The following is a 27,477-nucleotide window of genomic DNA, read 5'->3' as shown; positions in this document are numbered from 1 at the left end:
GGTGTATGATCTGCAGGCAGATTCCCCAATATTCAAAGTCAAAAGTGTCTGACTCTCTCCTGGACCAAATGTGTCATAAAGAGACTGGGCGAGGTCAGTGCAACTTATAATAAAGTAATGTCTTTTGAATTCATGGACATCAGATAAGCCAGATGACCTCAAATTGCTCTTGAACCAGTGGTTTTGACTGCCAAAATCGAAGGTTAAACCATCGCTTTATTCAGTAGTTAGTTGTTGTGCGTGAGGCAGGGTATTCTTACTCTTTCTAAACCAAATGAAATGAAATGGGGTTTAACTTCCTACTGTTCGGGCTAACTTCCCACTATTCGGGCTAATAGAGATATAACATTTGTTTTATGACTGAGGGACATTTTGTCCAGACAGCAGCATTTCTGCTTACTCTTCATTCTATTCCAACTGTTATGGTTTTTGTACATGCACACTAATGTGTACACGGATAAACTTCAATTATTTGTGCCATCTAAACAACTACACCCCTTTTTACTGCTCATGTCTTCTATCCTTCGGTGGGAATTCCTGAAGAACTTACTCGGCCAACATAGGGACCCAAGAAGCTACACATTCTGCACACAGAGTTCCATTTACTTCGTACTTCGAGGATAGATCTCTGCCCTAAATGACTGCAATATCCTGTTTTGTTATGTGGTTCTACTGTGTTTCACATAAGACTTACACACAAAGACTGAAAATTTTTTTTCAATTTTATTAACTGGAAGCAGTATAAGTACTTTACAAAATTCTCGAAGTATACATAGTGTTTTCAACTAAAATTAAAATGTCGGCCAACTAGCTTAGTGTCTGTTCTCAAGGGAGTAAACTGTAGATAGATAGCCTAAGTTTAGTATGCCAGAACACATATCGTTTGAAGCATAGAGCCCCTCAATAATTGATATCAGAAGAAGTGAGACTTAAGGTTGGTATTGAAATGAGGTCCAGACTCCAGAGCTATCTAATGAAATATAGCTTGCCCCTATTAAGATACATTCCAACCAGTATTTTTAGAAAACAAAATTTGAAACGAGGCTAGTATCCCTTTAAATCATTCAGCAGTCCTGCGTTTTCAGCAAATTTCTCAAAACCAAGAATATCTATTGCTAAAGGGATGCAACTCTGTTAATCATGCAGGATAAAAAATAACTTAGATGAACTAGTTACGTTAACATTGGATATATTGAAGCAATAAACTAAGGATGTTTCATTGCATTGATGTCACACACTTGAACTGGGAAATACATGTTTATACTACATACTGAGGTTCTATGCTTGATACCAGTTCATAAACACAGATCAGATAATTTATACCTATTCAATTAATATCGCGCTTATGTGGATATTACATTAGTAAGCATATACCAAACTGAACTATTTGCCTTGCCTGATACCTAACCAAATCTGTTAGCACCTTGATTGGAAAAAGTATGTTAATTTTTTATTTAATTATTTTTTTTTAGTTTAAAAATAACTAATTTTTTAACATTTATCTGAAAATTATGATAGACATTTTTTATATCCACCACGAGTGCTCTGCATGAACAGAAGTCAATGCCAGGTCAATTACTTCATTTTTAAAAATAACTACTAAATATTAACAATTTGTTTTAGTATTTAGGAATTGATCTCTGATTGTATAAAGGTGTACATGTCTTAGAATATATAGGCTTATAATATAAGCATGTTCTAGTTTTAAGTGGTGGCATATATATATATATATTAACTATATGGCTATGACATCTGTAAAGCGGGCATGTCATCTTGACATTTATGAATGTTATATTCAAACCACAACAAGCCAGACGAGGCTTTTAAAAAAAAATACATCACTGTTATATATACATGTACATGTAATATTAAAACTAAAAATAATGCATTATGTTGATACATACACATCCTACGCATTTTTCCTTTTCAAGTAGAAGAAATTTAAAATTTATGATATATATTATTTGCTTTTGAAATAAAATGAATAAACCTGTATTACTTATATACAACAGCATTCACCAGAATTGTTCATTAATATGTAGATTTCTATGTGTTATAGACAATGTCTAGATATATATGTACAGGAGAGTTTTTAATATTACAGAACCAATCTTTTTTTTTCTAATCGCCTAACTGATATGTATTTGACATATATACAGGTACATCTATATAGGTCTATATGCTGTACGGCCATGTATGTATGTACATGTATTTAAAGAAAATGTGACATTTTTTAGGTTTTATTTTTAGAAAATAGTTTAAACCTAAGTCGAGTGATAATTCAAAGCTCAGTGCAGTGTAGTTTTTGAAGGTATTCCGGAAAATCATGTGGTTATATGGTTGATTACTTATAGAGGTTAAGTATATGGATGTATTGTGTTGAATATGGATTTGTATGTATTAATATGACCCCATATTTTTAACTAGTCAATGCTATATTATGTAATTGTGTCTGCATGTCTGGGTAATGTATATTAAGCTGAATATATATGTTAGGCCTAATGTATATTTTTGTAGGTTAATTTCAGCTGGTTTAATGTTTTTCAAAAAGTATTGTTATGTTTTATCTAGTTTGTTCGTCACTTATTTATTTTTATCCTTCGATTGTGTTTTTATGTGCTACTTGAACAAGACACTTTGGTCAAATAATTGCAATGATTTGATGTGGACACAGTATTAATGTCACCTCCATCTGTTGTCAGTCCACAATTTTTTCTGACTTGGAGACACTGTTATAAAGTACTGTATCATGAGGATGAAACACATCAAAATTCAGAAGTTATTTGCCAATTTATGTTTGAACAGACATTTTTAAAACATGGTAATTTTGTTGTTCAGTCGAAAGGGAACACCTAATATATTTTGATCACATTCAGTAATTAATGAGTCAGTGTATGTGGAAGCCATGCCACACAGGAAAAAGTTCATAAGAAAGATCAGTCTAATTGTAACACTGAATTGTTTCATGCTGACTCTATTAGTAAGTGCAGGAGCACCGCACTTGTTCGTAATTTTTATAACGGGTCTGTTCGTCTGTCTGTCCATAACACCTTTTGAAATATAATATCTCTGCTTCTAATCGAAGTAGAATGTTCATTAGGTGAATGTCTTGGCTGAGTTCCATGATGAGCATTTTATGCTTAGGCAAAGTTGAGATAACCAATTTTGATTTGTCAATGCTTAAAGACACAGCAAAGAAACTTTGATTCTAATTGAATGAAGCTTTGTTTCTAGTGCAAATCGGCTCAGGTTAAAGATACATTAGTTAAGAGTTTTATAAAGAGTTGGCCATTCTTGCTATAATATTAATAATTCAAAAATAGATGATAAAAAAAAGAAATGTTGAAAATTTCCGTCAAATTACATTGTTCTGAACGGAATTGTTACTGTTGGAAGTTTGGACTAGAAATAGGCATCAATTGTGTCTGCACCGTCTACGAGAATTGGCGATCGTTTGATTAACAGACGATAACTCCAACCACATATTCTCGATTATCAAGTAACATGCTCAATGGCTATGGTAGCCTCGCATGGCAGGCAGGCCTTTCATCACCAGTTTCCGGTAGTGACATCAGTGACTAATGGTAAACGTTAGCTTGGTCCGCCATTTATTGATTTAATTTCAAATGGACAACTGTTTAAATCCAAACTGTATCCAAGCCATCCGTGGATCTACAGAGTTGGTTTTGAGCTTTTTGTGTAAATAAAGGCCTAATTAATTATTTCTATAACATCTGAAGCCGAAATAAAGACTTACAATAGGCAGATTTAACTCTTGCATAATGTAAGTTTAAGCGATTTAATTGGTTGAAACTTTGGAACACACTACCTCAGCTTCTAATTGATGTAGAATGTGATGTAGATGTTCATTATTTGAATATCTTGACTGGGTTCAATGACCGACATTTTCTGCTTCGGCTAAGCAAAGATAAGCAATTTGATTAGTCAATGCTTTGGAACATGATAACTCTGATTCTGATATGTTGTCATAAAACTTGGTGAAGAGTGTCACCACATTAATAGCTTGAATAAGTTTGATAATTATTTGCACAGTATTAAACCATTATAATTATTGCTCGATGATTTATATTTTTTGGGGATTGAAGCTGTTGATTTTTTTATTCTCAAGTTGATGAGTCATCTAACTCTTCATGTCGAAACTCATAAAATCTTCTAAATGCGATACAGGACATACAGATTTTTTTTATGGAATATTTAACAACTTTGATGGATAGAAAATTTGGGTACACAAAAGAACCCTATCCAAATTCAAATTTTTCCATAAGCCATTGGGCAGTTATGGTGGTTGTTTCAAGAAATCTGTTATGTATTATGTTCTCATTTTTTTGTGGCCTGAAGGTTATTTTCTACCAGTAACTTCGTCTGCTTGACAACAAGTTTGCACTACTGCTCCATTTAGCTATGGGTAGTGTTGAATTATGTGCAGGGTTTGCTTACTCTTTCTTCAAAACATGATACCATTTTTTATTTAAGTGTTCACATACATAACTTACTTTTACGATTTTAAAAGTCACCAACTTGTGACTCTTCTGGTTGCCTTAGATCCTATGGTTATATTTTTGTCCCCCGCCTTTCGAAGAAAGCAGGGGACTATTAAAATGGGTTCGTCCGTCTGTCTGTCTGTCTGTCTGTCCGTCTGTCTGTCCGTCACACTTTTTGGGAAACAATAACTCTCTTCCTAATTGAGCTAGAATGTTCAAACTTGGTGTATGTGTTTATTAAGTCAATGCCTTGATGGAGTTCGAAGATGGGCATTTTCCGCTTAGGGTAAGCAGAGATAAGCAATTTGATTGGTTGATGCTTTGGGACACGATAACTTTAGTTCTAATTAAGTGAGATTGATGAAACTTGGTGTATAGTTTCATTACAGTAATACCTTGACTAAGTTTGATAATGAGCATTTTCTGCTCAGGGTAAGCAGAGCGATACGCAATTTGATTGGTCGAGACTTTGGAAAACAATAACTCTCCTACTTTGATTGTTAGACTATAAGTAAAGATATACTGTTTGATTGTTCAATACTTTGTAAAAGATAATTTGTGATAAATTTATATGTGTCCTCTAATTATTTTCCTATTTCGGCGGGGGACATCAGCCTCACTGTTAGCTTGTATCTGTTAGCTTTGGCTTCTGAAATCTAGATCCAAACTATTGAAACAATCATAAGAAACCATCCTAAGCATGATAGAAGTGGGTTATATAGCACAGTGAAATTGGTAGAAAGTAATGTTACTTTTAGATGGCCATAACTTAGTTGGTACTGATGGACTGAAATCATTTTAGAACCAGTTATACCATTGTGTATGATATCAGTGTAAATAAATTTTGGTAATTATATCATTGTTTACTATGTATGATATCAGTTTAATTAAAACTTATTTAATTTAATTATAATTTTAATTAGACCGGTATGATATGAAGTATATTTGCCTTTTAGTCTAAAATATTGCAGTTTTAAGATATTTTTTTATTTATTGTAATTGCATGCATGATTTTCTGGCAAACCATTGTTTGGCATTCCATCAGAAACTTACACCAGAAGAGATAATATTTTTTTTCAGTTTATTGTGACTTAATTGATATTACATGATTAATTGGATTGTCTATACATTTGATGAACTTAAGAATATGGATTTATCTAGATAAAGCGCTTGTAATGATACTTATATCGGCGTGATAAATGCCCATAAACTATTTGAAATCAATTGAATTTGAATCAAACTTAGTGCATTCAATCCGGATTCAATGTAATAGAAATGAATTTTCAAGGTTCCGATCCAAACCACACTAAATATTTTGAGTATTCTCTCATAATAAATTTTTTTTTTTTCCTGATGCATTGGAAATCAATATCACGATACAAAAGTTTCTTCCAGATTTCGATATTGGTTGTATCTAAACAATATCTCTTACATGTAGCTCAAAACCTGTGCAACTGAATTCTAAATATTTAAAAAAAAATTAAAATAAAAGAAAATGCTTTTAATCATTTGAATTATATCACAGTTAATATTTTGTTTGATAAAATCCTGGGATTTACTTCTACTTCTTAAAATGATTTAAAAATATCAGGTACAAAATAATATACTATATTCAGTTTAATAAAAAAATATATTTATATACATTGTAATATGATGATGATGGATTGAGCAGGGTTATTCAAGTATTTCCAAAATGTGACGTAAACTGACTACTTTGACAAATTGAATTTAACAATATAGGTGTTACTAAAAACAATAAGTAATTGAGTATATTTTGTCGACATGCTGTTTTTTATGTAATAATTTCCCAGCCCATGCGCTTTGAAGAGCATCCAAGTAGCGGGGGGCTTCCAAGAACAGATTTTAACCAAGCATTTGAAAGTAGTGTTAGTATGAATGACATTTTTCTCTTTCTGAAGCACACAGGTACAATAACTTTTCCAGTGACTGAAAATTATCAACATTCAGTACATACAACGCTTAATGAATTTGGGAGTATTGTGTGGACCAAGAAAAAGACAAGGGTGGGTGTTTATTAAGTAAGTCTGTTTTTACATTGGATATGGTAAATGTTCTAACTGACTTATTCATCAATTTCAGTATCTATATTCTGTGGTGGAAGAAGCTGTAATCTAAATGGGAAGATAAAAAAATTTAAAATCTGCTGGTGACGGAAGTGTACAGTTGCCCAAATGATTCGTGACCATGCTATGTTTATGTACCTGAATTCTCTATCACGTCTACATCAACCTAACCAATTGATAGATGTTTCATCTCCACATATATCAAAATCAATGTAAGGGGTTTGATTGTCTATCTCAATGTGATAAATATGTAAATTATTTTTTTTATATGCCCACGCATAATTTTCAGTGTGCATCTTTTGATACACCATTTTTAACTTGACTTTTAGAGTTTATAAATGCAATGTAGGATATAGAGGGTAGGATGTATAATTAGCTTCATAGAATATTCTTGGAGTTTAACCCAACACTTTCAGCTTTAAAATCCAATTCACATTCATTGTGCACAATATACCTACGAAGCTGCATATTCCCAAAGCAATGGCCCGAGAAATCCCTCTCCAGCCAATGCTGTATTGAACCTGAAAACTTGAGTCTTTGATGGAGCATGTCCATTATCATTGTCAAATCAAATCTCTTCTGAGTAAAATAAAGGGAATTTTCATGACTTAGCAGGGATGACCTCTTTAAAAAAAATCCCAGTGTTTGTTAGTACTGATTTAAAGAAAATTTGTACCCTTGGATGCATTGATACTTACATAGGTAAATTTGGCCGAAACTCTTTGACTCAAATCTCCGCTATAAATTCTATAAACGTGTTTATTTGTACCAATTATTACTGTCTACTTTTAAATATTCGATAATATTTATCCATTTTTGTGAAGAAAATCCATGAATTATTCATTTTATCAGAAAAGCACATGTTGTATTTCTCTCCAGTTTGTTGAAACACAATACGTAACATGACAGTCCTTCTCTTTGTTCTGCTGTGTGGTCCAAGAGATGGTAAAAAGATTCCACGCGCGGCGATTACCTAATGTTTACCTTGTAACTATTTTGGATAGCCTCGTTTATCACACAATTAGTTCCTTTGCAATATTCTGTTATGCACTGGTTAATTAAGTTTAGTACATTTCGCACGTTCTGACGTAATGTTGCCACGTTTGTCACCAAACACTTTACAGTTACATATTTAGAGCTCTGGTTAATCCCGATTGATTTTGTTACGTAGTAGTGATGTACTGGTTGTTGATCGTACTGTTAAACAGTCATAATTTGGGACAGAAATTTGTGCTGAGTATGGCAGTGTTTGAGTGGGATTAGGTCTAATCAAACGAAACACTGCGAGGAGTATGACGAAGCTCATATCACATATAGTTAGTTTATTTTTATGCACCCACATTTAATAGGGACATATACATGTATTGTCACCACCTGTTTCTGTTGTCCATCGTTCCATCTGACTTTTGTTGTGAATACTGTACTCAATTTTTATATGCTCACGTTTTCATGAAAGCATATTATGCCATCGCCCCTATCTATCCAGTTGTCTGTGTGTCCATTCACATTTTGTTTGTTGACTCTTTATAGGTCACAAATTTTGTCTGACTTTTATGAAACTTGAAATATAGGTTTATATCCCAAAGATGTCAGTTCCTGTCGATATTGGTGTGTATCGGACCATAACTTCATGGATTATGACCCCTCTTTCTACGAAAATTCATGTTTTTAGCTTGTGAACCATCTAGATGTCACAATTTTTATTCGATTTTGATGAAACTTAAAATTTATGTTTATAACCCAAAGATCTTGGTTCCTGTCGATATTGGCATATAACGTACCATAACTACCTGGATTTTGGCCCTTGATTGTACGAAAAATCAAGTTTTCAGCTTGTTGACCATCTAAATGTCATGATTTTAAAAATGTTCAAATATATCACTTTTAAACCATAATGGTGGTTGAGTTCGAATTTTGTGAAAAACTGACCGAAACTGACCGATAAAACAAGGTTTATCCAGTTTTCATGAAACTTTAACTATATGTTTATATCCCAAAGATCACGATTCCTTTAGATATTAGCACATATCAAACCGTAACTTCCTGAATTATGGTTTCTGATTTGAACGAAAAATCACATTTTCGGCTTATGGGACCCTCTAGAAGTCACAATTTGATTTTAAAAGCCGTTCATATATGTAACTGATTTTAGCTTGTTCTCTGTCCATCTCTTGCAAAATGTGGTTGTATCTTGCATGGCAAACGCTTGTTTTTCAAACTTGCAGGGATTGTCCATTTGGTCGTAAGGAAGAAACCCATCGAAATTTGAAACTTCTTTGATCACAAATTTCATGGTTATATCACTATTTATGTTTTTGAATTTTGGTATCAGAAGAACAAAGTTCTTGATAGATAGAATTTATCAAAACTCAAAGTTGATCCTAGGTTTACGTTCAAGTTTATGAAACTTGTGACCACAATACAGGGCATTCAGTGAGATTATTCATTGGAACACAAGAAGGAATTTTATCAAAATTCAATGTTTTGCAAATTATTGATTCCAATACATTTTGAATTTTCAAATGAAAACCAGGAAAATTATCTTGGATTTATTGAAACTTGATGAGATTATTCGGCTTGGGACTCTGCTTAAGGACTTTGATTGCAAGATTATTTTCTATATACTCAGTACACAGTACAATTATATAACTTCATCTTTCCAAATATTCTCCATTTATATATTGAAGTCCAGCATTTTGCAGAGTAACCTGTGAACACCATTATAGGATACATTATTCTATGGAATTGTTCTTAAGCCATATCCTTTCGATATTCAAAATACTTTGATGCATAGGTATTGATTCCCTATTTTGGAAAACAGCACAGGACAGAGGTCTTGCTGAATTTTGTTGGAACTAGGTCTGGATCCTTCATTGAAGAATATATGGATGCATACTGATTTCATAATATACCGGTATATGTATCTGCAGATTAAGACTAAAACACTTATTTTGTATAAATGTTGCAGGTGTGGAGTTCATTCAGTTTTGTTGGAAAAGCAAATTAAACATTTTTGAATACTTTTTTCACAGGCACTTGAAGGGATTAAAATAAAAGTTTTTACTACTGCTTGACTACATTTACATTTTACTACAATAACTCGTTGAAAACATTTCATCTGCTATCATATCACAATACTCTCTAGTTCTAACACTTCCTGTTATTTTTATTGCCAACGAGACTTTATTTGATCATTATACAGCTACCAATTTAATTAAATTGGTCATTTTACAGCGTTATTAATTACGAATCAAACCTGAAGCATTTTCACTCAGCGATTATTAACTTTGTCAGACTGAAAGTAAGACGAAATGAGATCAATGACGTTGTGTTGGGGAAGCCCTTATTTTGATTGGTCGAGGCGTGTAACTAAAACTAAAATTGACTTTCATAACAGACCGTGAATTGAGAATCTCAGAATGACAGCTGAATACTCTCATTGGTATGTAACATAGGCCTAGTTAGGAGAATTTAATTGATCTCTCCGGCAGACTTGTAATGTGATAAAAAATTAATATGATAGTTTTGGGGAAAAACATACCTTGCCTTCTAGTCGGCAATATGAAGTGCCCGAAATAAAGTGGCCCGTTTTTATAACTTAAAAGTCTAACTATGCTCCGGAGTTAATACCAGCGGAATTTTTCATTATCGCCTGACAAACATGCGTTGTTGTGTTTTGGTGATACACCTTTTTGTTGTTGTAGTATGTAGTCAAGCAGTAGTAACAAGTTTTATTTTAATTCCTTCAAGTGCCTGTGACTTTTTTATATGCCCACATAGAAATGTGGTCATATATTGACGCCGCCCTAGTCTGTAGATCTGTACGTCCCTCCACATAATTTTTTGTTTACATTAGTGAGATGAAGAATCCTATTTAATATCAATAATTTCCATTAATTTCTTCTGAAGTTATGTTCCTTGTTTGACTTTACTGCACTTGACTTACACCTAGAGTTATGGCCCTTGTTTCAATTTGTTGAACCTTGTGAATGCTCTAACAAAAATTATCATCCGATCTGTATGAAATTTATATGCATAATTGAAATTATTGAATCTAAGAAGCTTATTGAATTTCAGCTATTTCCGTTAATTACTTCTAGAGTTATCTTGTCAACGCTCGAACAACAAAAGTTATCATCCGATCTGTATGAAATTTATATGCACCATTTAAATTAGTGAACTGAAAAAGCTTATTGAATTTTAGCATTTTATTTAAATTACTAAATCGAAAAAGTCTGTCGAATTTCAACAATTTCTGTAAATTACTTCCAGATTTAAGGCTCTGGTTTCAGTTTGTAGAACCTTGAATTGTGAACCCGCAAATGATGAAAATTATTAGCTAATCTGTATGAAATTGTCTTGTAGATGCCACCTATAACCTATACAAGAATAAATATATGCATTGATTTAGCTACTGTGAGCATATGTTTTGTTGCCTGGAAACCTATCTTTAAATCTACTCAGAGGAATTTCATGTGAACACTCTACATGACAGAGTTCTTTACAAAGTTTTCCAAATTGGTAATGATTTACTTTGTCATGAGGAAGAACCCTATCAGAAGTTGGAATGTTTATTTCAGATCTCTTGTGTTTTCTCCCAGTCAGGCCCTCAACAAAGTCTTTATTGTCCCCCGCCTTTTGAAGAAAGCAGGGGACTATTAAAATGGGTTCGTCCGTCTGTCTGTCTGTGTATAGTTTTATTACATCAATACTTTGACTAAGTTCGATATTGAGCATTTTCTGCTCAGGGTAAGCAGAGCGATAAGCAATTTGATTGGCCGAGACTTTGGAACACAATAACCCTCCTTCTAATTTAGCTAGAATGTTCAAACTTGGTGTAGGTGTTTATGAGGCCGATGCCTTGATAGAGTGCGAAGATGAGCATTTTCTGCTTATGGTAAGTAGAGATAAGCAATTTGATTGGTTGATGCTTTGGGACATAATAACATTAGTTCTAATTAAGTGAGAGTGATGAAACTTGGTGTATAGTTTCATTACATCAATACCTTGACTAAATTCGATGGTGAGAATTTTCTGCTTAGGCTAAGGAGCAATAAGCATTTTGATTGGTCAAGACTTTGGAACATACATGTAACAACTCTGCTTCTAATTGAGGTAGAATGTTTAAACTTGATGTAGATGTTCGTCTTGACTGAGTTCAATGATTAACATATCGAGCTAAGCTAAGCAGAGATAAGCAATTTCCTTGGTCGATGCTTTGGGACAAAATAACTTTGATTCTATGTGATAGAGAGTAATGAAACTTAGTGTATAGTTGATAATCAGTTTGATTGCTCGATACTTTTGAAAAAAATAGATGTGCGATTAATTAATATGTGTCATCTATTTATTTGGGGATTTCGGCAGGGGACATCAGCCTCACTGTTGGCTTGGTTTTTTTTCAAATGCACGGGAATTAGTCCCTTGGTGGTAAGGAAGAACTCTATTGAATTTATTTTTATTGTCACCTGTTTGCCTTTATATTTATGAAATGTTATAAATGTCATTTAGGCCAGAGTCCTCAACGCAATTTTTAAAAGCTTGGCGAGATTTTTCAATAGGTCATAAAGAAGGCTCAATTGCCTTTCAAATTTTGGGGAGCAAAAAGTTTGTAATATAGAAAAAAGTTCTAAATGAAAATTTTACAAAGTTTTTTTTTTATATTAGAAACTTTGCAGGATTTCTTGACAATGATTTTAGAGCAGGCACATATATGTACGACATGAAAGTTGGTTGTCTCTTAGTTTTCGAGGTTTAGTTCGATGATTTTATCAATGAGTAGTACTATTCTATTCTTCAGTTTTCAGAACATGTATGTTTTGACTTTCGAGCTTGGAGGGCGTATTACTAAGTGTTCCACATGATGCAGCACTAGCAGTAAAGATGAACTAATGTATAATATTAGCCGATTTTCAATTCCAAATCACATCGAGTTGGCACATTAAAAGCAGGGTTTATGCAGAAAATTATATAATGTTACAGTTTATTTCATTTCATTTACTTTGAGGTATTTGATTGGGATTTGGCAAACTGTTAGCAGGGTTGCAGATCAAGTTTTCCTTTTGTGGGATTTTGTTAATGTTTTATTGAATTATGGCCTTTTGTTGAAGTAAAATGAATGAAACTTCTGTTTTCCCAAAAAATATTTGGGTAAACTTTGAGGTACTGATATTTGATTGAGGGATGGTACATGGGTGTATCTAATTGAGTGAAAATTCAGTATCCTTCAATTATTTATTCACAGAAATATATTGGCAGTATCAGTAGGGGACATGTACTGCTTCAGCAACACTCTCAAAATCCTTGCTAATTTTATAGATGACAAAACTGGTGGTGGGTGTATGTTTTGTTGCCTTGAAACCAAATTTTCTGTTCAATCATTCATCTTCATTAGCCCAGTCGAAGCAGAACACTAGGATGTTAAACTCCATTTCATTTCTGTTCAGTCATTCCTTTGTACATGTAAAATAAACAGACTTTTATATGCAATTGATTATCTATGACCATTTGTGATAGGCTGGGCTTTCGATGTTTTAAGTGCATTATTTTGTAATGAATCAAATATTGAAACCAAATTTTTATCAGGAAAGTTCATGGACAAAGATAAAAATTATATGGACTTGATAGGGAGGTGTGTTTTTTGTTCATGTGACTGTTTCTCATGCATATCTTACTATCAATTCAGTTCATAAACAATATAAACGATTGTCAATATGACCATCTTAATTCTTATAGAGCACATATTATGGTCATATCAAAATCATATGTAGTTGAATCCAGTATTTATTATAAACACTTTAACAAAGTGCACACCAATCTGATTAAGATTATTTCATATGTCCGTTTATGTGTCAGATCCTCAGAAACACATAGATCTCAATTTTTCGGTTACAGCCTTAATCCAGTTAATTGGCGCGTGACGTCACAGGGACTACAGGGCCGAGTTTGAATTTCATGAAAACAGATTGTAACTGCCGCTCCCTGTACGTAAATAGTGTAAAAGTAGGTAATACCATGTTTGTGGACCCTCTAGAGGGCATAACTTTTATACGATTTTGATGAAACTTAAAATATATCCTAACGTTCTCAGTTCCTGTCGATATTCACACATATAGGAACATAACTGCCTGGATCATGGTCCCTGATTGTACAAAAAATCGCATTTTTAGCGTGTGGTCCCTCTAGAGGTCGCAATTTTTATCTGATTTTAAAAAACACTCAAATATATCACTGTTACACTCTAATGAAAGGTGAGTTAGAATTTTTTGTCCGATTTTGATGAAACTTAAAATGTATGTTGATATCCCAAAGATCTTGGGTCTTTTTGATACTGTAACATTCAGGATGAGGCCTGATTGTACGAAAATCACTTTTTTAGCTTGTTCTCTGTTCATCTCTTGGAAAATGTGCACATATCTAGCATGAAAACTGATTGTTTCATAAATTTAACAAGTACAAAGTATTATGGAAAGAAGGGGTTACTTTAGTAAATTAATATTCAAACCCTGATTGGTCAACTGAAGGTCTACTTTATTGAATTTTTCTGAAAACAGGAACAGAAAACAAATTCCCAGGTTCCTTTCCCACAATACAACTGTTACCATCCATTATCAACTTGGCATCAGTTACTGTTTAAAACTTAGTTAGCAGTTAGTCAACAAATAACACAAACTTTCATTCCTTCTACTCCTTCTGGCTTTCTTGTCATCTACTCACATCGGAGGTAAAATTTAAATTTGATTGAAATCATTCTATAAACTGAAAGTTCAAAGTTAATATAGAGTGAATCAAATATGCATGTGAATTCAATTCAGAAAGTTAGTTTTAAAAACATTTTCGCAACCTTAAACCTTATTTTGATTCAGCTCATGATTATTACTTGAAAACCATTTGTTTCATAACAGCGGACATAATTTTTTACATTGGCTACATTTCACACACATCTTGTTTTAATTGTAGGTGTATTGTTGGCTTACTCCAATATATTCTGATCAAAGTGAAACTAGAATATGGCTACAGTGACTGTCTTGGTTTTGGCATTTATACAAACAAATTTTAAAAATAAATCACTCTTTTAAGCTATTCTAATTTGCCTCGCTCATTGCACATATTAAGAAAAATTTCTGAGTTAATTGTTTTATTTTATTAAGGGATTAAGGAATCAGTCAGGCATTAATGAGTATACATCCCGACAGTGTATATAGCAAAATTCAGGAATTAACATTTCTAATATGCATTTTTGATAATTGGCAAAGTCGTTTTTACAAGAGGTCTATGTTTGCAAGTGAAGATGGCTTAATTAATTTATTCAGATTTGTGTGAACTTGCCGTAACTGTATATAGCAACCACCGGCTATAGTACATAAAATTTTGAATGGCCACTTTATGTGCTCTTTAATCAATGTTTGCTGATTCTTTTCTCATTCATCCATGGCTCTTGGTCCAAGTGTTGGCTGATTCTTTTCTCATCAATCCCCTTCTTTGAGAATTTTTATAGGTCCACATTGAAATGGTCCACATAGTGTCTTCACCCTTCTTGATAGTCTTTTTATCCATCTGTGTTTTTGTTCATGAGGCAAAGAAGCCTATTGATTTTAAACAATTTCCAATAATTACTGGTGGAATTGTGACATTTGATCACTTAAACAAATCTTGTGGACAATCTACAGGCTAAAGTTATCAACTGATTAATTCAAATTTTGTGCAGATTATCGCTATGAAAAATCTTTGTTGTTTGGTAATCTGTCTTTTATTATCATCTGATCCTTTCACTAGATGACTTTGGTTTTGTTGCCTGGTAATCCGTCTTTTATTACCACCTGACCCCATCACTACAAAATAAACATTGGACTGCTTAGATGACTTATGTTCTTGTTGCCTGGCAATCTATCTTTTATTGCCATCCGATCCCATTTTTTCTTATCACCTGACCCCATCTTTAGAAAATGAATATCTTTCAATTTTGCAGACTTTTTTACATAATAGGTTTCCACTTGAGATTTTCAGCCTGTCTTGGAGGATTGTTTTTATATTTTTAATGATGTTAATTATGACAAGGGTAAGGCCAAGTGATCTGTTTTCTAGCTAATTGAAATGATGTGTCTTATGTATTTACATGGATTTCTGATGATTACTTCTAGAGATGATTCCCTTTGTTAAGTAATTGTGGTGACACTTTTAATGATTAGTGCTTAACTTACTCCCAGAAAGTACTTAACAGATATATATATAAAAAAATGTTATGCTTGTAACTTATTTGTTCAAATGAATTTGGTTGATCCCATTGGGGTTGCACCTTGATTTTACAAATTTATCTTTTTTTAGGATTCTTGTCCTAAACCACTTGATGCATTTCAACCATATTTGGTAGGTATGTTAATTAGGTGATGCTGTTGTTTAAGTATATCAATCCGAGGGAGAGTAGGTTTATATCCGACATATACAACGCCATTTCACCCTTAAATTTAATGGGCTTTTCCATTAAAAGGCAACAATGATTGGATAATTGCTCGATAGTTTCCGCCAAATAGCGAAAATTACCGAAGTAATCACGTGTAATTACGTGCATGTTTTTGTTTATACATCACCATTTTGGACTATTGAATTGAAAGCAAAAACAAAATGGATAGTAATACGAAGTCAGACGAATAATCAATTCTTTTTAGCCAACATATTGACGATGGAATAGATGTGAATGCAAATATCGATGAGGATCTATCCAGAGCCTGCAGAAAATTTGGACCAAAAGGCATTCTTTTCCAAGAATTCTGACAGTAAACCATGATTGAAGGTTTTCGGTATGTTCAGAGAAGGATTTGACCGACTGTTTTAAGTGGACTGTACCCAAAAATACTTTACAAAGGAACTCTTGGGCGATAAATACTTTCAAGTCTTGTAGTGTGTGGAGAAATAATCGCAATGTGGACGAAAAGAAAATTCTGACATGTCTTAGACATGGATAACCGATCTAAATACATGTATATCGAAAAGTACGCCGTCTATTTCGGCCTGGAATGTTACAAACTGTACCATAACAATTTTTAATTGTCAAAAGAATAAAAATTTATTTCTGTGTTTTTTGTTTTATTTCGATCATCTATGTCATCAGCAGTTGATATGAGCCGAATATATCGACCTGAGATGACGTCATTAGCGGTTGATATGAAATATCAACCTGTCATGACGTCATCAGCGGTTGATAAGAACGAATATATCAACCTATGATGACGTCATGACAGGTTGTTATGAGATATAACTGCTATGGACATCAAAGAAAAAACTACCGCCAGTTGTATATATAAAGTTAATTAGCCTTAAAGGAGCCAGGCAAATATTCTTATCTTTTTCTCAAACCACTCAAAAGATTGTCAGAATTGATAGATATGTTACCTGGATGCTTATCAGATTTATTCCAACAAAGACTACAGTTTTTGACTGATTTTCATATGCCTACATATTTCAGTGTGGGCATATTATGTCGTCACCCTGCCTGTCTATCAACAATCGACTTGTGAACACAATAGAGGCTAAAGTTTCCAAAAACCTTGTGAATGTGATTGAGACTAGTTTTTAATGGATGTTTTTCAGATTTGGTGGGAGGCATTGGGGTCATATGAGGACTGGTCGCGTTCTACGACTTTAAATAAGGAAAATGAGTATTGGCCATTTGACACATTCTGGCTTTAACATATTTAAACACTACTTATGATGTGCGAATAATGATGAACATAAATTAAGAATATATGTGACCCGTGCTGGCAAAATGATTAGCAAAGAGGACATTTTGAAAATTGAGTTATTGTTATTTTCATATTCTCAGTCTCAATACCTTAAAAACGGTGTGTGGTTGGTTTGAATTGTGCAAAAATTGACTGAGCTGTGTCCTTTTGGAGCTGCCCATGTCAGGAAAGTAAGTTTGAGAAAAAGCAAGTTAAAGATATTGGTATGTTCTAAAATAAAATCACATAGCAACCATGTCATTTATTTGCTATTTTGTCATTTAATATTTCTTTCTTCAGGTTTTCGGGAATGCTGAAGGCCAAAATCATAGTAAATATTTGATCCAACAATTTTCGCCCAAATGGATAATAATTTTTATGTAAAAAAAATGTTAATATATTCTTTCCCACCAACTTGAATATTTATCTGGCACAATGCACTCTTTTTGTAATAAAACATATGGCATATTCACATTTCCTATGATAGTGTTATAATTTAGAACAAATGAGAATAGTCCATACAATAGTAGTGTATGTTTTGTATATTATAACTTTGGTGAGAATAACTTCGTTTAATCTCATCAATTAATTAGCACCTTAGTTGTCAGGAGATTAAGATGGTTGATGATTAGGTAATCAAATTTAGTTTCTTGATCATCGTTGAAGCCTTCACAGCTGTACGTGTGTTCTGTTAACTTTGTTGCACGACTGAATCAAGTTTTGCGTTTATAATATATTTAAGGATTGGAGCGAAGAAAAATAACTAATTTCACTGATAATTTTAAGAAAAAAGAAAGATTTATGAATGTGCAAATAAAGGTTTTTTAAAATATTTTATTGCTATTTTGATCGTTTAGGGCGATAGATAGTATATCTATAGACCCATTTTTATGGAAATTTCAGTTTTGATCAAAATCATTATTTTCACTTTTTTTGTCTGTAGTTCATTATTAGAATGTGCGCATTCTGTCTCATTTTTATACGCCCAGATTTTCATGTCGACGTATATTATCGTCGCCCCTATCCGTCCATCCGTCCGTCCATCCACAATTGTTTGTGAAAAGTCTACAGGTCACAATTTTTATCCGATTTCAATGAAACTTGAAATATAGGTTTATCACCCCAAGATCTCGGTTCCTTTCGATATTGGCATGTATCGGACCCTAACTTCATGGATTATGGCCCCTGATTATACGAAAAATCACATTTTTAGCTTGTGAACACTGTAGAGGTCACAATTTTTATCCGATTTGGTTTAAACTTGAAATGTATGCTCATAACCCAAAGATCTCGGTTCCTTTCGATATTCGCGCATATCGGAATGTAACTTCCTGAATTATGGCCCCTGATTGTACGTAAAATTGCATTTTTAGCTTGTTTACCCTATAGAGGTCATAATTTTTATCCGATTTAAAAAAACGTATTATTATATCACCATTACACCCTAAGGATGACTGAGTTCGAATTTCGTGAAAACCGGCCCAAAACTGACAGACAAAATGGCCGACGTTCGTTCTCAAATAGCCTGAAAATATGGTATATCAAGGTTGTGGACCCTATAGAGGTCACACTTTTTATCCGATTTTGTTGAAACTTGAAATGTAAGTTTATAACCCAAAGATCTCGGTTCATTTCGATATTCGCGCATATCGGACCGTAACTTCCTGAATTATGACCCCTGATTGTTCGAAAAATCGTGTTTTTAGCTTGTGGACCCTATAGAGGTCATAGTTTTTATCCGATTTAAAAAAACGTATAATTGTATCACCGTTACATCCTAAGGACGGCTGAGTTCGAATTTCTTGAAAATCGGCCCAAAACTGACAGACAAAATGGCCGCCCCTCGTTCTCAAATTGCGTAAAAATATGGTATATCAAGGTCACAATTTTTATCCGATTTTGTTGAAACTTGAAATGTAAGTTTATAACCCAAAGATCTCGGTTCTTTTGGATATTTGCGCATATCGAATTGTAATTTCCTGAATTATGGCCCTTGACTGTAGGAAAAATCACTTTCGTTTTAGCTTGTTTTCTATCCATCTCTCGAAAATGTGGCCGTATCCTGCCTGGCAGCCACTGGTTCCAGCACAGGTCACATATACTGATACAATAAATAAATTGAATCTGTTCTATAATGTTCATTCTGCAGAGAGATATTTATACTAAAATAATTAATATGAAGCTTATTAAACCAGTTGCTATTTAAAATGGGAAGAATATTTAGGCAATCTGGTTAAAACACAGATCCTATTTCGTTTCGTTTTTATAGTTTAAAATTTCTTTTTACTTGTCTTTACTACACTTGGATCTGGAAGAGTAGTTATTTAACTCGTGTTCTGAATAGTGTCAGGGATAAGCCAATGAAACGGTCTGTTACGGCAAGCTTTAGGCATGTTTTTCACCGAACTGTGGGTAATCCACATCAATGCTGATTGTTTAATCAAATGTCTGATGTCATAGGGTCATAAGTCGGTCTTTTGACCCCTGACGTGACCTATCGCTATAACTTGTCAGATCTTCATGTAGTGTAGGCCATCGAAAGTATAAAAAACGAAACGAAATATAGATCTGTATTTTTAATCAGATTGAATATTTAGGTAGACAATTAGATGAAGAAACTATAAAATCCATAATCAATTTCAGTCAAAATATTTGTACACATACAAATGTCTGTATTTTCAAGTAAATATTGGCATGTATTATAGCCCCTGATTGTATGGAAAATCATGTTTTTAGCTTGTGGACACTCTAGAGGTCACAGTTTTTATTCGATTTAGATTAAAAATTAAAATGTATGTTTATAACCCAAAGAGCTTGGTTCCTGTCAATATTTGCACATATCGGATGGCAACTTCCTTGATTATGGCCCCTGATTGTACATGGTCATAATTTTTATCCAATTTAAAAAAACCTTTAGATATATCACCGTTACAACATTAATAATGATTGAGTTTGATTTTCGTAAAACTGCTGGACAAAATAGCCGCTCTATGCACACAAATAGTGTTAAAGTATGGAATATCAAGGTTGTGGACCCTCTAGAGGTCACAATTTTGATCCGATTTTGATGAACCTTAAAACTTTTGTTTATGTCCCAAAGATCTCGCTCGGTTCCTTTTGATATTCGTACATATTGAACCGTAAGTTCTTGGATTATGGCCCCTGATTGTAAGAAAAAATCACGATTTTAGCTTGTGGATCCTTTATAGGTCACAATTTTTTTCCGATTTTAAAGCTCGTTTAAATATATCACTGTTACACCCTTATGATAATTGAGTTCAAATTTCGCAAATATTGTAAAAGTATGTAATACCAAGGTTGTAGACCTGCTAGAGGTCACAATTTTTGTCCGATTTTAAAGATACTTTCCCAGAAAAGTATTTATCAGGTCATATGTCAAATTTGGTATAATATGGAAAGTATAGACACCCAATCTTACTAGAAACATTTTGGATTATCCGAAAAATGCCCATGGTGCAAGCACTGGGCAAAATTGTTAGGGTATCACTAACTGGCAACCCGACTGTTATCTGCCAGCTTATTGTGTGCCAGCTTAAGTGAGGGAGCGGTTATTATTTCTTGATCAAATGGTTAGGCGGTTTTGGGTGTCAACGTACAAAAGACTTTTCAATTAAACGTCGGAAAAAGAAGTTGACAGAAATAATTAAGAATTTACTTAGGCCTCAATATGTATGGTAAATGTAGAATAAGTAATGATAAATACATTCTGAACATGGACCCTCAAACAATGAAGCTAAGTTGATAGACATTGCATCTAACAACAGCTTACTTATAGCTATAGGTATCCCCAGCGAATACAAAGTTTTGAGAGGGAATTGAAGCAAATTTTTGATAGATTGGTTACTTTGAATAAGTTTTTACTCCAAATATATCATCAAATCACAAAGTTTGTACGCGGGAATGTATCTTTAATGAAACTTAAAATATATGTTTATATCTCAAAGATCTTGGTTCCTTTCGATATTCACGCATATTGGTTCATTCCTTCCTGAATTATGTACAAAAAATCCATTTTTAGCTTGTGGACCCTCTAGAGGTCATAATTTTTTTCCGATTTAAAAAACCGTTTAGATATATCAGTTTTACAACCTCATGACAGTTGAGTTTGAATTTTTAGAAAATCAGACTGAAACTGCCAGACAAAATGGTCCCTCGTTGTACTCAAATAGTGTAAAAGTATGTAATACCAAGGTTGTGGACCCTCTAGGGGTCAGAATTTTTATCTGATTTTAATATGTCCCCTGATTGTACAAAAAGTCACTTTGTTTTTTTAGCAGGTTTTCTGTCCATCTCTTGCAATTAATGTGGGCATATCTTGCATGGCAACCGCTTGTTGAATGTATAAAATGATTTTGAGAGCAGCGGAGTAGTGCACTGAAATAAATGTTTAATTTTTACATCCGAGTTGTTGTATGTTAAAACTTCTTGTGGCCGTATTCAAAGAATTTACCGAAAATTATAAAAACTCGTTTAAAATACTTTAGTAGTTATTTTTTAACGTTTTTGGTGTTGAAATGTTGCTTATAATCTCTACTTTTGATCTAAGGGAGACATTATGGATATCTCATTTTAGCAAGGAAACTCATCATTTTTTGGCGTTTCCATGGATACTAAACTAACCACGGTCTATAGCCAAAAAGTGTCCCTCACATTTCTTGAACTTGCATTTAGCATTGTTCATGCCAAATTTGATAAAAATCAATCCAGCCATAACTGAGAAAATTCAACTTTTGTTGTCATTAGCACTTTTATTATCATGTTTTTGGGCCAAGTTTGGAACATAGCTGGTATAAAAATTGGTATTTTTTGGTAGTTATGACCCCAGATAACCAAAATGTCATATCTTGTGAACACAACTTACAGTGCTAGATTTAAAATGTGCATTTTAGACTACGATTTTTAACAGATTTTATTTAAATGAGTGGAGGATGAACCCTATCGATTTATTCAGTGTTCAGAGGCCTTATTTGTTCAGAAAAATCTGTGAACACCGTAGACATTAGATTTCTTAAGGATCCTAGATCCTTATTATTATATTTGTTCCGCATCCAAGTTTCTTTTCGGACATAGCTGCAGTGTGTGCGTATTTCCACGTTTTGCATGGCTATATAGTTTCTCTAAGAACCGTATTTCATTTCTATCCACAAACATATTCTCAAGATGGCATCTAAACACTTTGAAGTCCATATTTTTATTAAATTTAGATAAGGAAAATGATTATTGGCCATCTTGCGCATTCTGGAGTAAAGTTTTTATACACTACTTGTTACTGAAAAAATCTTACGACATCCTTTCTGTTTGTCCAGCTAACCTGTATCTGGCGGAATAAATTTATATTTTTTACGTCTTCTTCAGAAGGATACGTAATTAGTTTTGGTTGGTGGAGATTTAGATTTGTTCAGAACTGCTTATATGATTTCAACTAAGATTAGGTATTATATAGGTGGTCAGGATTTAGATTAGGATTTCTGTACCTCAGGGACTCAGCTGGAGCATTTAAAAGGGTGAATAATTGACCATTTTTTAAACTCCCTGAATAAATTATGGTTTATATTGGCAAGATTTTGTAAAGAATTAAAACTTAAAATATTTGTACTAAAACATTTTCAATCTAATTTATTTACCGATATCAAAAGTTTGCTAAAAAAAATCCCTCTCAGTAGATTTTAATCAGTAAAAACTACCCCATACCCCAAGAATTTATTTTTATCTGCTTGCCATATTTACAAAAATTGGCATACTTTTACTGGAAATAACTCCCCGATAATACTTTTGTGGGAATGTATCTTTAAAGAGTAATGTAGTGATGTCATATGTCACAATTTCTCTTTTTCCCTGTGAATTGGTAAAATCTGTTCAATTTGTGTATAACTTTAAATTTAGTGATACTAAATTATACTAAAGAATAGCTCTTTAATAGAGATGTCTAAAGGTTGATTTGTATAGATGTCTTCAGTGTCTATATTATAGAAATAGGTGGACCATCTTTATCAAGCTAAAACTAAAAATTAAATAAAAAACAATCTTTGTAGGCACCGACATAGATGGTTGTCGCCAAATAAGACAAGGTGTAATTTGCCATTAAATGCAGCCCTTGACTGTTGGAAGAGTGATGTACCAGAATTTTTTAAAATTGAAAACTGCTGATCGCCATTTAAGGGATATAAACAAGACAGGGCCACCTATAAGCATTGGGTATAATATTTTGATAGGCCTCTTTTTTATCCAATTGAATCCAAGTTGGGAGATTATCTGCTTTTGATATTTTTTTTCTATCTTAATTGAATGTTAAGTGACCAATTTGATAAAATTTTAGCTTGGATTAAGATGTCCCAAAAGTTCATATCACTATCAGCAGCTTAAATTGCCAGTGCATCCAAACTGTCAGACTTTACTGTTGACAAATAAACAATAAAATGGGAAAAAAAATCCCCTGAAAAACGCTATTGATTAATATAAATATTAAGTTTTAATATTGAATTTATACATCTGCTTTATTACTCATATTATATTAATGGAGTAGAAAATGTTAGGCATCAATATATTATATTTCTACATGTACAATGCATTCTTTTCCCCAATTGACCCATATCAAGAAAATACCATTTTTGTTACATCAGAATTAAATTCTTGCATCTCTTCCCGAGTTTGTGGAAAGTAAATCTTCACTAAAGCTGTGCTGCAGTGCAGACTATATTCTCCCAGCTGTGGTTAAAAATAGAAAATTACTTTTGATCACCCACATGTAACCAAGCCACTTTATCAAAAATTAACCTCTATAAGATGTAATCATAGGTTATTTTCTATAATTTTAGGATCAGAGATTGTTTCGTTTTGAAACCTCTTTCAATGAGGAATCGTGGATATTCAGTTATTAATGTCACCAATTGTCTAACTGCACTCTGTGTTTGTTAAAGCCTACTATATCAAATTATCTCATAAAAAGATGAAAAAAGACCAGGGCAAGCTGACCTAGTACATATAGTGCACGATGAGAGAACTGACTAGTTAATATCTTTCTCTGATTTTGTTCAGGGCAGAACACGACCAGCATATACATAGTTTGTCTTTATTTATACAAATGCTTATAATAAAGAGCTGCATATATATAGAAATAATATAAGGATTTATCGAATCAATAATCTTACATCTATTTGGATTTTTTTTTCTCCGCTCGCTTGCTTCAGAATGAGTCGTTCACTTTTTAGTCATAAATTTTATGGGTTATGTCAGGCTGACATGTGTGAGTTGAAATAGATATATTCATGGCTATATGGTGAACAAATTATACCTCTATGCAATTATTACCGTTTAATTATAAAAATGGAGGGTGCGGGTGGACAGTTTTCTGAAACAAAAGAGTATCTTTATAATCTTGAAACAAAGTGATTTATTATATGTATCATTATTTATACACAGTTTTAAAGACTTTCATTTTTGAGGAATCCAGTGAAAACTATTTTGAAATATCACACCATAAGCTTAGGGTTAGCTTCTCCAGTATACACATATTTTTAAACTGTGTCATATCAATGAAAAATCTTTTTAAGTCCTAATTTAAGTCATTGAAATATATAAATTTGAAAGTACACTCCATGACCAAGCACCAAACTTGGTAAGTATTATTGAATATGTTACAATGTTGTACATATTTTATCAATAGATTATAAAATATTATAAATAAAATCCATTGATTATTCACATTTCTGTTGCATATTTAAAAATCAATTGATATGGCATGGTGAACAATACACTTTGTTTTATTAACAAAAAAAGAATATCATATGTAACAGTTTTGATGCATATAGAATTAATGTGTCACTTAAATGTTGCTTTATGGTATTTTACGAATAAACATGCAGATTATATTCTTATAATTATTCAGTTAAAGCAGTTTTAACTCATTTTAAATCTTTTAAGACACAGGTTAAACAAGTATTTTATTAAATGACAAAGATTTGAATATTTAATTATGAAAAAGCATTCCAATCACTTCATATGACAAGAATTTTATTTTTTTATTGATTGTTATTCAGTATTTGAGAGTTAGTTGCATAGCAACAGATAATAAAAAAAAACAGACTATATCAAACAGATGCAATTTCAGACAGGCTTAAAAAAATATCTATATTTATTCGTTGATCTGGTATATAACTGCACACGGCTGTATAGAGATTATTAGTTGAATGACTGGTCTTGTTCGTAGGGTATGTTTTAAAAAATAACACGACCCACATAACATGCATTCAAATTACATGCTGCCAAATTATCATAAGATATTCGGCAGGTCAACGCATAATACACTTCAGTCTTCACACTAGTCAGTCTGCCCCCTTTTTATTATTTTTTCTCTCGGCGGCTTTGATACCGAAAGAAAATAAACATTCTTTATTATGGTTTAATTAGAACATGAATTTAGCAGTGGTCCAATCTCAATACTGCATTACACAACAGCTGCGTTCAATAAAAAATAGGCTATTGAAAGGAAGGATTTTTTTTTAATAACAGAGAGGTTTATGATTGAAAGCAATTTTTTTTCAGTCTGCATATTTTTTTCAAAGACGTAAATAGGTTGTTGGGAGTTTATGCAGCAGATTGGCAGGTCTAGCTGACTGAATAGCAATCTATGTATAGCTGTCTTCTTTTAACATATGCTCGCTGGGATGGATCCATACTTTCAGAATTTTAAACTATTTTTGACATATTGGTTAATGTCTGCCAACAGGGAGGAGTTGGGAGAAGGGGATCAAGATCTTCCACCTTTACCACCACTGCCACCCCCTCCAGTGTCGACGTCACAGTCACAGCCACAAAATGACAACGGCGCCCAACAAAACAGTCTTCTACCAACATCCTCCAGGGATAAAATGCACCATTGTCCGACATGCTTGAAGCCGTTCCGGAGTAAGCAGCAGTTAAGTCAGCATGACTTGGTTCATAATGGTTTACGAAGGCACCAATGCTCATACTGTGATAAATGTTTTAAACAACTTTCACATCTTCAACAACATGTCAGAATACATACAGGTAAGTCTGCTATTTTTTTGTTTTTCATAAACTTTCCACAATAATGAATAATATATATTTTCAGTGTAATATAATTTCAAATACAGGGTAGAAAAAAATCCCTTTTTTTCTCACAGATATGTAAATTAATAGATTCAGATGATTTATGACATGTCTATATATTAATTTTAAGATATTCCCACAGTCCTATAACATGTACATAATTTTACAAATCTGCTTTATCAAGCATGACCTACACTAAGCTGTGGGGTAAAAAATGTGGATTTAGCTATTTGAATAGTTGGCTGTGAATATACCACAGTAAAGATATATCTATGTGCATGTACTTTGACATAACCACACCACACGCTGTGAGGGGAAGTATTTAATATATTACGGCTGATTGTTAGCTTAGAAACACGAGTTATTTGAATAAAATGGAGAAAAAGAATTAAGAACAGGAAATCAGTGCTTTGTTTATGAACACTTAATACTAGATTTCCTACTTTATGATCAAGAAAGATTTCTTTTTTATTATGTTATTCCATTTCTAATGCCTGCTGTATGCAGCTGGTTGAAATTGAATAAAAGTTATTATTTTGAAATATTATATTAAGCTATATCGTGATACATTAAAACAATATTTTGTTTATTAGCTAATTGGTAAATTTACTATCAGTTTAAAATTAATGGACTGTGTAAAAAATAATTTTGGCGCTTTTTTTTATTTCTTTTCGTAGATTGGTGGGTGGAAAATGATCAGGGCCATATATAGTTAAAGTTCATTGATTGGTGGGAGGGGTGTGTGTAAAATTTGAAATAAGATATTACCTGTGTAGTGGCAAACCATAGTATACAAGCTCCCTTGTAACTGTTCCCCATGGTTAATGCCCACAAATAATCAGGGTGGAGGGGCATATATTTTAAAACTCAAGAGCCCTTATGGAGGTTTCCCATATTGAAACAACTCAAATTTTTTTTTATGGAGGAGCATAGGTTGTGGTTCGTAGCAAATCATAGGACACAAGAGCCTGTGTGGAGGTTTTCTGAGGTGAAACCCCTTAAATTGTTTTTTTTTTTGGTAAATGAGATATTGCCGGAGTAGTGGCAAACTGTAAGCCACAAGAGCTATATTATGGAGGTTTC

General features: G+C 33.0%; 1 protein-coding gene across 6 annotated transcripts in view; it reads left to right on the top strand.

Moving 5' to 3' along the window:
• Positions 1 to 27,477, top strand: part of LOC126827047 (zinc finger protein squeeze) — an 81,845-nt gene that overhangs the window by 6,762 nt on the left and 47,606 nt on the right. Inside the window, exons 1-3 of one of the 6 annotated variants that reach the window (XM_050556215.2) lie at positions 1,191 to 1,437; positions 6,603 to 6,798; positions 26,051 to 26,352. In XM_050556215.2, coding sequence (XP_050412172.1) covers positions 6,695 to 6,798; positions 26,051 to 26,352 — 406 coding nt within the window. In that variant the 5' untranslated portion in view covers positions 1,191 to 1,437; positions 6,603 to 6,694. Of the gene's footprint in view, positions 1 to 1,190; positions 1,438 to 2,085; positions 2,160 to 2,215; positions 2,357 to 5,327; positions 5,350 to 6,602; positions 6,799 to 25,841; positions 26,353 to 27,477 lie in introns of those variants that run through there. The other 5 variants (XM_050556217.2, XM_050556214.2, XM_050556219.2 and 2 more) reach the window with 5 other exon arrangements.

The sequence above is a fragment of the Patella vulgata genome, chromosome 7, assembly GCF_932274485.2.
Source record: "Patella vulgata chromosome 7, xgPatVulg1.2, whole genome shotgun sequence".
NCBI classification, from domain to species: domain Eukaryota; kingdom Metazoa; phylum Mollusca; class Gastropoda; family Patellidae; genus Patella; species Patella vulgata.
This window is presented reverse-complemented; position numbering and strand designations above follow the sequence as displayed.